General features: G+C 49.0%; 1 protein-coding gene across 5 annotated transcripts in view; it reads right to left on the reverse strand.

The window, feature by feature from the left end:
- The window catches only part of Esrrb (estrogen related receptor beta), a 203,999-nt gene that overhangs the window by 58,350 nt on the left and 133,059 nt on the right, over positions 1 to 12,590 (reverse strand). For all 5 annotated transcript variants that reach the window (XM_004649392.2, XM_012947668.2, XM_045154729.1 and 2 more), the window contains exon 2: positions 1,772 to 2,184. In XM_004649392.2, coding sequence (XP_004649449.1) covers positions 1,772 to 2,184 — 413 coding nt within the window. The remainder of the gene's footprint in view (positions 1 to 1,771; positions 2,185 to 12,590) is intronic.

The raw sequence follows: 12,590 nt of genomic DNA on the forward strand, positions 1-12,590 counted from the left end.
ACTCGGGAGGCAGAGGTAGGAGGATCGCCATGAGTTCGAGGCCACCCTAGACTACATAGTAAATTCCAGGTCAGCCCAGGATAGAGTGAGACCCTACCTCGAAAAACAAAACAAACAAACAAAAATCTTGGGCTGGAGAGATGGCTTAGTGGTTAGGGAGCATGCCTGCAAAGCCTATGGACCCAGGTTCAATTCTCCAGGTCCCACATAAGCCAGATGCACATGGTGGCACATGCATCTGGAGTTCATTTGCAGTGGCTAGAGGCCCTGGAATGCCCATTTCTCTCTCTCTCCCCCCTCTCTATCTCTAATAAATAAATAAAAATAAAATCTTTTTTAAAAAATGTTAAAGCTGGGTGTGGGAGCAGAGGTTTTTAATTCCAGCACTTGGAAGGCAGAGGTAGTGAGTTGAGACCACCCTGAGACTACATAGTGAATTCCAGGTTAGCCTGGGCTACAGAGAGACCCTACCTCAAAAAAAAAAAGAAAAGAAAAGAAAAGAAAAAGAAATTCTCACTTGCATAAGAAGAAAATGGAACCCAAAGAAACTGGAGAAACATGCCCAGGGCTGACCTATGAGGTAACGAATGGCTCCGGTATGAGCCAGGACCCAGGCAGGCCACCCCTCAAGGAGCATGTGGAAGGGTAAACATATCCCACCCTAATGTCCTCAACCGGCTTTCCAGATTGTTACCTGATGAAATGATGTTAGCTGATGAAATTAACAAATATTTGTAGAATGAATAAACAGAATCATCCCAGGGAAGCTCACTCAGCCTGATTCTTTGCAAACTGTCCCGATGGAGGATGAGTAGAGGACACCCATGAGAACCAAAAGGCAGGGCTGTGGAGGAGGGATCGGATGGGGACAGGACAGGCAGCCACGAGTTTCCTGGAGCTGGTCTAGTGTCAGTCTCAACGGAAGGACCTAAACCTCTCATTAACCTTCATTCAGTGCATTATTCATGTCTATCTGTCTATCCTGTCACCAGCACCTAGAACATAGCCCAGTACTTGCCAGCTGGGGTTAAGAATCAGGACAGTTTCTTGGCACCAGGAACATGGTAGCTGCCCAGTGAAGCAGATGTACTACTACCCCACTTACCTGTAGCTGAGTGCAGGGGAACCCACCAGAACCCCAGCAACACCTTTATCAAGATGAGTCACCACTGTCCCCAAAGAAAGAGGCAGCTAGCCTAAGGCTATGGCACATGACTCAAGTGATATGCTAATGAATACAAAAAAAAAAAAAAAAGGCCTAAGGCCACTGGGATCCCAGTCAGTTCCAGTCCCAGGTTGAACCTGAGTCTTGACAGGAAGAACCTTCAATCTTACTTGTGCAATTGAGGATAAAAAGAAAGGAAGAACCCTTGTGTCTCTGTGGGTCTGAAATGACCAAGTAAAAGGTACCAATGGTTGTCCCCAAATGCAGAAGCTGGGGGATACGACTAGCGATTGAACCGCGCTCTGCAAACTGGTTCGCGGCTCTCCCTGCGAGGCGTTTGCGTGAATTCTCTCGGGGGCTTCTGTGGGGCAGTGGGGAAGGGGCATGGTTTTTTTGCACAAGTAGTGAAGAACTCTCCCTCTGCATGCTAGCCAGAAGACAAGTCTGAAGGACACAACCAGAGCTCCTCAGAACCTCTGCAACCCGGGGCTCCCAGACCTGGCATCCTGAGAACCACCCCATCTCCTGCAAGACCCGCAAGGCCAGGGCGGCCCACCCAACGGCCCCCGAAGCCAGGACCCCGTCCCCACGCTGCTCACCACGCACCTTGGATGGTCCTCTTGAAGAAGGCCTTGCAAGCCTCGCAGGAGGCCACCCCGTAGTGGTAGCCAGAGGCAATGTCCCCGCACACGAGGCACAGGCGCTTGGGGATGGCATTGAGCATGTACTCGCACTTGATGGCCGAGTCCTCCATGATGCCACTGGCACAGTCCTCGTAGCTCTTGCGGCACGGGGTGCCTCCCAGCCCCGCTCCGGCGAACATGGGCGGCGAGTCCAGACCGTTGGCGTGGGCGCCCAGGGCCATGCCGAACCCTCCTCCGCTGGCGTCCGACGAACCGCTGGGGCTGTGGTGGCTGAGGGCATCAATGCCCGAGGATGGACTGGACGGCTCCGTCTTGATGAAGGAGCCGCAGCTGGAGCCCAGGTGCCGATCTTCCGAGGACATCCGGTTCAACAGCCTGAGGACACGGAATACAAGAGTGAATCCCCCGCATGGAAGGCGGGGCCCCCGCCCAAGAGGGCGGGGTTCCAACGGAGGCCTTGGGGGAGAGGTGGCCCAGGCTCCATTGGTAAACCAGCCTCCCCCCCACCCCAGCAAGTCTCCCCCGCCAAACTCCTAAAAAGTCTTCAGAAGCTGCCCATTCGTTGTCTGTGGTGGGTTAAGCTTCAGGCCAGGCAGCCCCGTGCTTTTGCAAATTGATGACCCCAGGGCGATCCAGAGCTAACGATGCTGCTTAAATCTTCGTCCACACCTTTCCTGACAAGTCACGTGGCTGTCATAACGTAGCCTGCACCCAAGTGCCTTGGCAGCTTACTCTCAGCACAGTGACCTGGTACCCAATTTCACAGTATCCTTTGCCCAGGCTGGGGCACTAGGTAAATCCAAGCTTGGGACTCCCCGAGGTACCGGAGGCTAGGACCAGAGAAGCCAGGTTCTCCCCTCTGTGACTGGGGCACAAAGATGGGGGTGCTTCACGCAAAGTGCACCCGGCCAGAGGGGCTGTGGTTGGGTTTGGCAACGAGGATGTAGCTTTCATTTCCCTCGGTAGCTGGGGGGGGGGGGCAGGGGTACCTGGGGGGTGGTGAACCACCCTGCCAGCCTACCAGTCCCGGCGTCTCGCTAGTTCACGAGTCCTGGGACCCCTAGCTCTCGCCTCTTCCCGCTCTGGCCAAGGCTCCCTGTTGCAGCCCCCCGGGGTTGACCTAGAACTCGCTAGATGGGCTAGGCTGGCCTTAAAACTCTATCCTTCGACCTCAGCCAACCACTTGTTGGAATTACAAGCCTGCGTATCATGCAACTCCTTTACTGAATTTTTTTCTTCTTAGCAATGAAACCCAGGGCCTCCAGCAGGCAGGCTAAGGACTGACTGCTGGGCTGCTCAGCTACACAGACCACGCTCTAACCTGAAGTTTCTTAACCTGCAACCTCCCTGCCCACCCCCCCCCACACACACAACCCGTAGGAAAGCTGCAGAGCTTCACCAATATAGTGGATCCCTCCAGAGCCTTACTGATGTGTGATAGTGGCGTGTTTTTAGTCCCCAGAAGCCCCGGCTCCTCAGTAGTGTGGGTGGCCATAAGGTCCTCAAGGGTTTGGAACCTCCCACATCCCAGGTCCCAGGATGAGTGAGGACCCGCGCCCCTCTCCGCCTGGAGAAGGGGAGAAGCAAGAGAACACGGAGGGGACCGAGGTGTGTGTGCTCTGGGGAACCCAAGCTGCCAACCTCAGTCCGGCCAGGATTGGGATCTGTGTCAAGAGGCCTGGGTGGGACGTGTCAGGACCTGTCCAGAGGTGTGACCTCCTTCCTGGGCAGGTGGCTTCCCTCTCAGAGCTGCTTCCGTGGAAGTGAGAGAGTAAGCTGGGGCAAATGCATCGGGGGCAGGTGAAAGGGAAGAGGGAAAGATCTTGGAAAATGACACAAACACAAAGATGCCTCGGGGGAAGGAAGCGCTAGAGGGCACAAGGGGCGTTACTGGGGTCCTACCTTCAGTGTCACCCTAAGATGGCAAAGAGCATGTCAAAGTATTGGTTGGCCCCTCTTTTCTGAACAGGCCACCAGAAAAAAAGAGACTGAGCGGAAAAGAGAGAGAGAGAGAGAGAGAGCTGGTCACTCCTAGGGAAATGGGCAGCTCTTAACCACACCAAGACCTCAACAGTGTCCACGTGATCTCCTGGAGGGACTTTTGCGTCTCCTGGTGTCACTGATGAGTTCGCAGTCAGGTCACCTCCTGAGGTTGTCCCCCATCCACACTTGAACATGTCCGCAGATAGGAGCTACATGTTCTAGGTTGAGAGATCCGCCCCGGGCTCCTTGTTCTCCAGCCTACAACCCCTGGAAGGTACTGTGGGAAGGTTCTAAGTCCCTTCTGTTCCAAACAGAATGTTCCTGAGATCTCCCCAAACCCTAGCCTACAGGCCCCCATTCTCCCTTTAGTTGGCAGAGGGTCTTCTAGTTAAGGGTCTTACCCAGGCCCTTTTATCTCTCTGGCTGGTTCCCAATCATCTCCCTGAGCATTGTGACCTGCCTCCCTCTGCTTCCATCATGATGTGTCCCAAGAAAATGCCATCAGCTTGTCAAGACACCGTCCAGAGGAGACTCTGTCCGAGCATGCGCAGTGCATTGCTGGGCTCCTCCCCAGTATGCCCTCCCACAAGACAGCTGACCACATGCTCTTGAACTTTTAATCCTCTCTAGCTCTCCCAGTGGCTGCTACAGGCTCTTCTTTTCTCAGAAGCATCCTAGACCCACTGTGAAACCCAGCTGGACCAGAGTTCCCAGTCCCCCCAGCCTCTTCCCGGCCTTTCACAGGCTCTGAGAATGCCAAAAATGTCACGACGTGCACTGGATAGGAACAGTCCCGACTGCAGCTGCTGGGTGAACTTCTACTGTAGGCTTCCTGCTTCAGTTCTGTCCCTGAAGGTACAAGAAACATTTGCCCCGAGGGAAGCAGATGGAGCCTGCAGCTTGGGAGGGGGTGGGACACAGTTTTTCACTGCCTTTCCAGCCTTGCAGCTCAGCCTGCCCTAAAGGACACCAAGGGGGTGGAAGTTGTATCCCTAAGACTTGGTTTCCTCTCCAGCCTACCCCACCTTGATTCAGAAGGCCCCCAAAGCATTTACAGTGTGTGTAGGACTCCCATTCTAGGTTGTGGTGGAAGCACCTGAGACTGAGAAAACGGGATATTGTTGGCGTAGGAAGACGCCAGTGAGTTGCTGTCTGGATCACTGCAGACGGGCATGCAGTTTTAATGATGCTCAACCTCCACACATGACCGTGCTATGTAGCCTTGGCTGGCCTTGTATATGCCATCTGCTTGCCTTAATCACCCATGCGCTGGGATTATTAGGAATGCACCACGACATCGGATTCTGTCCTTCCTGACTTCCTTCTTTCCTCCCTCCCTCCCTCCCTTTCTTTCTTTGACAGAAGCGCATGGGCACACCAGAGCCTCCAGCCATTGCAAACAAATTCCAGACACATGTGCCACCTTGTGCATCTGGCTTACGTGGGTCCTGGGGGAATCAAACCTGGTCCTTAGGTTTTCTCAGGCGAGCACCTAAACCGCTAAGCCATCTCTCTGGCCCCAGTGTTCTCCCTTCTGTGAACATTATTTAGGTCCCACCAGAAGGTCTTTTCGAAGAACAGTCAACATGTATTGGGTACCTACTTCATGCCAGGTGCTGTCTGGGTAACAGAAAGAAGACAGCAGCACAGCCCACCGTCTCAAGGTCATGCCCACTCCTGTAGGAAGTGTAGGCCCGGGTCCTGCAGGACGTTGCTATCCAGAGAACAAGGGTGCAAATGTACATGGGCATTTGATTGAGAGTGCCCCTCTATTGTGTCCCTCTGGTCTTTCTTCACTCATTCATGTTTGCAGACTGCTGGAAAACCCCTGAGAGGCTATAGCTTCTTTTCTGTGTTAAAAGTTTCCTTCAGGGCTGGAGAGATGGCTTAGCGGTTAAGCGCTCGCCTGTGAAGCCTAAGGACCCCGGTTCGAGGCTCGGTTCCCCAAGTCCCACGTTAGCCAGATGCACAAGGGAGCGCACGCGTCGAGTTCGTTTGCAGAGGCTGGAAGCCCTGGCGCGCCCATTCTCTCTCTCTCCCTCGTATCTGTCTTTCTCTCTGTGTCTGTCGCTCTCAAATAAATAAATAAAAAATTTTTTTAAAAAAGTTTCCTTCAGGTTTAAGAGATGGCCCAGCAGTTAAGGTGCTTGCCTACAAAGCCTGAGGAACCAGGTTTGATTCCCCAATACCCACATAAAACCAGATGCACAAGGTGGCACGTGCATCTGGAGTTCGTTTGCAGTGGCTAGAGGCCATGGCGTGCCCATTCTCTCTTGTTATCCGCCTCTCCCTCTCTTACTCACTCAAATAAATAAAATAAATATGAAACAAAAAGCTCCTTTCAGATTCATCTACTTTACTTTTTTTTTTTTTTTTTTTGGTTGGTTTGCTTTTTCACTTTCAGATTTTGCTGTCCTTAGGCTCCAAGGTGACCGTTGCTGCCACCCATCAAAAGCAAAAAGTAAGGAAAGACCCAGTATCAAGCCCCAGCTGCATACTGGATCTTTCTTTACTTTTTGCTTTATTTTTGGCTTTTTGCAAAAAATTCTATTGAATTTTAAAATATTTTATTTTTATTTATTTATTTGGAAGAGAGAGAGACAGAGAGACAGAGAATGGGAGTTCCAGGGCTTCCAGCCTCTTCAAATGAACTCCAGATGCATGCACCACCTTGTGCTTCTAGTTTAGGTGGATCCTGAGGAATCGAATCTGGGCCCTTTGGTTTTGCAGGCAAGCTCCTTCAATGCTAAGCCATCTCTCCATCCCATTTTTGGCTTTAAAAAAAAAAAATATTTGAGAAAGGAGAGAGAAAGAGAGAATGGCTATGCCAGGGCCTTCTGCCACTGCCAATGAATTTGTGCCACTTTGTGCATCTGGCTCTATGTGGGTCCTGGAGAATCAAACCCAGGCTCTCAGACTTTGCAGGCAAGCACTTTAACTACTGAGCCTCCTCTCCAGCCCTTGGCTTGATTCTGTTGGTATTTTATTTTCCCTTGAGGTAGGGTCTCATTATAGCACAGGCTGACCTGAAATTCACGATGTGGTCTCAGGGAGACCTTAAACTCACTGTTACCCTCCTACCTCTGCCTCTTACATGCTGGGATTAAAGGCATGTGCCACCACACCTGCCTTCTTTTGGTCTTTTGAGATGAAGTCTCACTATGTAGTCCAGGCTGGTCTGGAATTCACAGTACTCCTCTGCCTCCATCTCTGAGTGCTGGATTACAGATACTCAGCTCCACAGCCTCCTCTGTACCACCTTATTTAATCCTCACAGCCTGTCTGCTAGGGATTATTGTCCCCTCTTTACACATACACAAAAGTGGAAAACTCAGCAAGGTATACATGGCAAGACCCTGTCTCAAACAAGAGAGATGGAGAGATGGCTCAGCAGTTGAAGGCACTGGCTTACAAGGCATGCTGGTGCTGGTTTCAGTCCTAAACCTTCCACATGAACTGGGCACAAGTGTGTAGAATTGGTCTGTAACAGCAAGAGACCCTGGAGTGCACACACGTGTATATACACACACACATACACACAAGTAAGCAAATAAAGATTAAAAGCCGGGCATGGTGGTAAATGGCTTTACTCCTAGCACTCAGGAGGCAGAAGAAGGGGTTTCCCAGGGAGTTCAAGGCCAGCCTGGGACTATATGGTGAATTCCAGGGCATCCTGGGCTACAGTGAGACTCTACCTAAAAAAAAAAAAAAAACTCCAAAGGAGTTAGAGAGGAGTCTATCACAAAATGTGATAAGCAGAGCCCTCTGGAAGAGGGGCAGATAGCAGGTTAGACACCACCACAAGGTCAGACGAAGGAGGAATCAGCCAGCGTCCATAGTATCAGGAAGCTGCAAGGTCCCAGAGCGAAGGATGCATGGATACTATGTTGCAAAGCTGGCAGGGGAGGTAGTGAACACAATTAGGCTTAGACACCCAAGGTGACTCAGCACTGCACCACACGCGTCAGGGCCCACTGGACTGAGGGATGGAGGTATAGAGAAGAGACGTTTTTATTGTTGGTCATGCTAGAATCTTGGATGAGGAAGAGGTTTGCCGAGAAGGAAAGGAATTGAAGGTATTTAAGAGTGACTGTCCACGCCTTGTTTGTTCTGGGCAATGTGGTCCTATGTAATGATGCTATGTCATTACTAATCACCCCCTGTCTCACCCCAAAACAGATAATGAATTACAGTACCCCTCAACTGAAATGCCTGGAAGTACAGGTGTTTGGAATGTGGGATTTATTTTTCAGAGTTTGGAATTTTGCATTTGTATGAGAAATTCTGGATGTGGACCCTGTATGGTTAATATTGTCAACCTGACAGGGTCTAGAAACTAGAATCACCTAGGAAACAAACCTCTGGGCATGTGTGTAAGGAAGATTGGGTTAATTGAGGTAGGAAGGCCCACCTTAAAATGTGGGTAATACCATTCCATGGGATGGGGTTCCAGAGTGAATAAAAAGGAGAAAGCCAGGACTGAAGAGATAGCTCAGTGATTAAAGGTGCTTGCTTTAAAGCCTCAAACTGTGAGCCAAGATAAACCCTCTTTCCTCAAGTTGATTTTGTCAGGTGTTTTGTCATAGCAACAAGAAAGGTAACTAGCCAAGTCCAATGGAACAAGCCTTTAATCCCAGCACTCAGGAGGAACACCATGAGTTCGAGGCCACCCTGAGACTACATAGTGAATTCCAGGTCAGCCTGGGCTAGAGCAAGACCCTACCTCAAAAACCCAAAACCAACCAACCAAATTTAAAAAAAAAAAAAAAAAAAGGAAATGGACATAAAGCATGATCTGATGGTCTGGGTTTGATTCCCCAGTATCCATATAAAGCTTGAGGCACAGAACGGTGCAGGCATCTGGGGTTTGTATGCAGTGGCAGGAGGCCCTGGGGCACCCGTACTCATGCCTCTGTCCGCCTCTTCCTCTCTGTCTTTCTCTCTCAAATAAATAAAGAAGATATTTTTACGGACCATATGGAAACCTACTTCTTTGTTAGCTACTTTTAAAAATACAATTAAAATAAGAAGAGTTTGAACAGAAGTACACCGTGTGAATGGATAATGCTGCTCCAATAAGCCACAGGGTGTTATAGGAAAATCTCAGTGCCAGCAGCAGTATACCTCCCCCCACCAAAAAAAACAATGCAGGATTGGCCACTACTCTTGGTTGCTTACTACATGGTAAGACCCTGTTGCTGAAGACACCACTTCTCCAAGTGCAGAACACTGAGAAATGGAGCAGGAAGGGAACTGGAAGCTTTCACGCTGCTGGCTAACTATCCTAGCGCAGGAAGGTGCTGTATAAGCTGCAGGGGTCAGGAGCAAAACCATTAGCGATCCTACTCAGCAGCGAACAGGGCGAGGCGCACCACTGGCCAGCCAAGACGTGCCCACTGGAGCCAAGTGGTATGACTGTCATGGGGATAAATCCAACTGCTGTCTGATTGGATTCTCAAGACTCGCTTTACAGGAGGAAATTCATGCTTGGTACTGGAAATTACTCCTGTTGTTTGGCTAAATGGCTCTATTGTGCCCATCAACTTGTCCTCTAAATATTTATGTTTATATCCATGGAATAGTACTGCTCTCACCTTGGGTTAGGGAAGCCTCTTTTTTAAAATATTTTTTTCACGAGTGTTTTTTCCAATTTTATGAGAGTGAGCAGGAGAGAATTGGCATGCCAGGGCCTCTAGCCGCTGCAATCAAACTCCAGATGTGTGCATCACCTGTGAGCATGCATCACCTTTACACTTGGCTTCCATGGGTTCTGGGGAGTCAAACCTGGGTTCTTAGACCTTGCAAGCAAGTGCCTTCACCACTAAGCCATCTCTCCAGCCATATATATATATATATATATATATATATATATATATATATATATATATATATATATATAATTTGAGAGAGAAAGGGAAAGAGGGAAGGAAAGGGAGTGAAAATGTGTATGCCCAGGGTCTCTTGTCATTGCAAATGAACTCCAGATACATGTGCCATCATGTGCATCTGGCTTCTTTGAGTGGGTACTGGGGAGTTGAACCTGGGTCCTTTGACTGTGCAGGCAAGCGCCTTAAATGCTAAGCCATCTCTTCAGCCCCAGCAGCTTCTTTTGATAGTTGGTGGTGACTACCAGGGAGACTCAGACGTCACCAAAGTATCGAGAACAAGTGACTTCGGAGTCCAGCCCTGCTAAATGAGAATCAATATCTCGTCCTCCAAGGCTCAGGAAACCTTGCGTAAGAGGGGTTGGAAAGAATGTAAGAGCCAGACAATGGGAGGAATGTTGTGGAATGCTGACTGCTGGACATGACATGGCCGTTTTCACTCATGACCTCACTGTAACCATTATTACCTGCACAGGACCTGCATAATATTGGGTCCGTCAACACTCTGTCATAGATGATGGGGAAAGGACATGACCTCCGCCCACACACATCCCTCCCTAAGGAGTTATTGGCAGTGAATGGTCGCTGAGAGGAACAGGAGACATCTTCTTCAGTGGCGTAACCACCGGTAGGTTGTATATAGTCTGGTAAGTATCCCTCACCCAGGCTCATGCATGTAACCCTGACTGGACTCAGTGGCTCATTGGTGCTCCCCGCCCCCCACTTCCTCATTCTCTCTCTCTCTCTCTCTCTCTCTCTCTCACACACACACACACACACACACACACACACACACACACACACAAAAGGTAGCAAGGTAGAGGCGGGACTAGTTGGAAAGAAGGGATTCAGTGGGAGAGGGAACAAGAGAAATTAATAGGAAAGGACTATGATATTTGCTACACATATAAAAGTTGTCAAAAAAAATTCGTCAGGCATGGTATCACATGCCTTAGTCCCAGCACATAGGAGGCTGAGTGAGAGGCTCACCATGAGTTTGTAGCCAGTCTGGGGCTACAGAGTGAGTTACAGATCAGTTTGAGCTAGAACTAAACCCTGACTCAAAAAAAAAGAAAGAAAGAAAAAAGAAAAAGAAAGGGCTGGAGAGATGGCTTAGCAGTTAAGCGCTTACCTGTGAAGCCTAAGGACCTTGGTTTGAGATTCGATTCCCAGGACCCATGTAAGCCAGATGCACAAGGTGGCACATGCATCTGGAGTTTGTTTGCAGTGGATGGAGGCCCTAACACTCCCATTCTCTCTCTCTCTCCCTCTTTCTCTCTCTGTCACTCTCAAATAAATAAATAAAAATAAAAAGAGAGGTTAAAAAAAAAAAAAACATAAGGGGCTTGGAGAGATTGCTCAGCAGTTAAAGACACTTGCTTGCAAAGTCTGACCATCTGGGTTTGATTCTCCAGTACCATGTAAAGCCAATGTATAAAGTGGGGCATGCATCTGGAGTTCTTTTGTAGTGGCAAGAGGCTAAGGCATGTCCATTCTCATTCTCTCCCCCTCTCCTTGCAAATAAATAAATAAATAAGTAAAATATTTTTAAAGACATTTAATGGACTAGAGAGATAGCTTAGCAGTCAAGGCACTTGCCTACAAGGCCAAAGGACCCAGGTTTGATTCCCCAGGACCCACGTAAGCCAATTGCACAAGGTGGCACATGCATCTGGAGTTTGTTTGCAGTGGCTAGAGGCCCTAGTGCACCCATTCTCTCTCTCTCTCTCTCTCTGTCTCTCAAAGAAATAAAAATAAATATTAAAAACACATTTAATGGGCTAGAGAGATTTATCAGTGGCCAGAGCACTTACTTGCAAAGCCAAAGGGCCTGGAAACATTTAAGCCAGGAGTGGCGGTGCATGCCTTTAATCCTAGCACTTGGGAGGCAGAGGTAGGAGGATCACTGTGAGTTCCAGGCCAGTCTGGGCTAGAGTGAGACCCTACCTTAAAAAAAAAAAAAAACTAGGGCTGGAGAGATGGCTTAGCGGTTAAGCGCTTGCCTGTGAAGCCTAAGGACCCCAGTTCGAGGCTCGGTTCCCCAGGTCCCACGTTAGCCAGATGCACAAGGGGGCGCACGCGTCTGGAGTTCGTTTGCAGAGGCTGGAAGCCCTGGCGCGCCCATTCTCTCTCTCTCCCTCTATCTGTCTTTCTCTCTGTGTCTGTCGCTCTCAAATAAATAAATAAATAAATAAATAAATAAATAAATAAATAAATTTTTTAAAAATCTAAAATAAAATAAAATAAACATTTAAATTTTTTATTTATTTACAAAGAGAGAGGGAGAAAAAAAGAGAGAGAGAGAGAGAATGGGCCTGCAAGAGCCTCCTGCCACTATAAATGAACTCCAGATGCATGTGCCACTTTGTACATCTGGCTTTATGTACTGGGTAATCAAACTTGGGCTATCAGGCTTTGCAAGCAAGTGCCTTTAACCACTGGGCCATCTCTCCAGGCCTCTCCCTGCAATTTTTTGTTTTGTTTTGTTTTTGTTTTTGTTTTTTGAGGTGGGATCTTGCAGTAGCCCAGACTGACCTGGAATTCACTATGTAGTCTCAGGGTAGCCTTGAACTCACAGCAATCCTCCTACCTCTGTCTCCCGAGTGCTGGGATTAAAGGCCTGCGCCACCATACCTGGCTCCAAAAATATTTTTAAAGAGATGGGAGGGATGGAGAACTCTGCAGCATGGAGGGGTGCTGGTGCTTTTTTTTTTTTTTAGCAGACCAGAAATGAGTCTTTCAAACATTAACCTGAAACACCACTGAACTAAATAAAGCAGAGAGAGGACCTGGCATGAGTCTGAAAGGCATCTGGACGCAGAAAGGGAATTTGTAGGTTATCTGAGAGCCATCAAGGGGGGCGCACCTCATCCCTCACACCTATCCACTTCCACCTCCATTCAGCATCCAGTA

The sequence above is a fragment of the Jaculus jaculus genome, chromosome 7, assembly GCF_020740685.1.
Source record: "Jaculus jaculus isolate mJacJac1 chromosome 7, mJacJac1.mat.Y.cur, whole genome shotgun sequence".
In the NCBI taxonomy this organism is placed as follows: Eukaryota; Metazoa; Chordata; class Mammalia; order Rodentia; family Dipodidae; genus Jaculus; species Jaculus jaculus.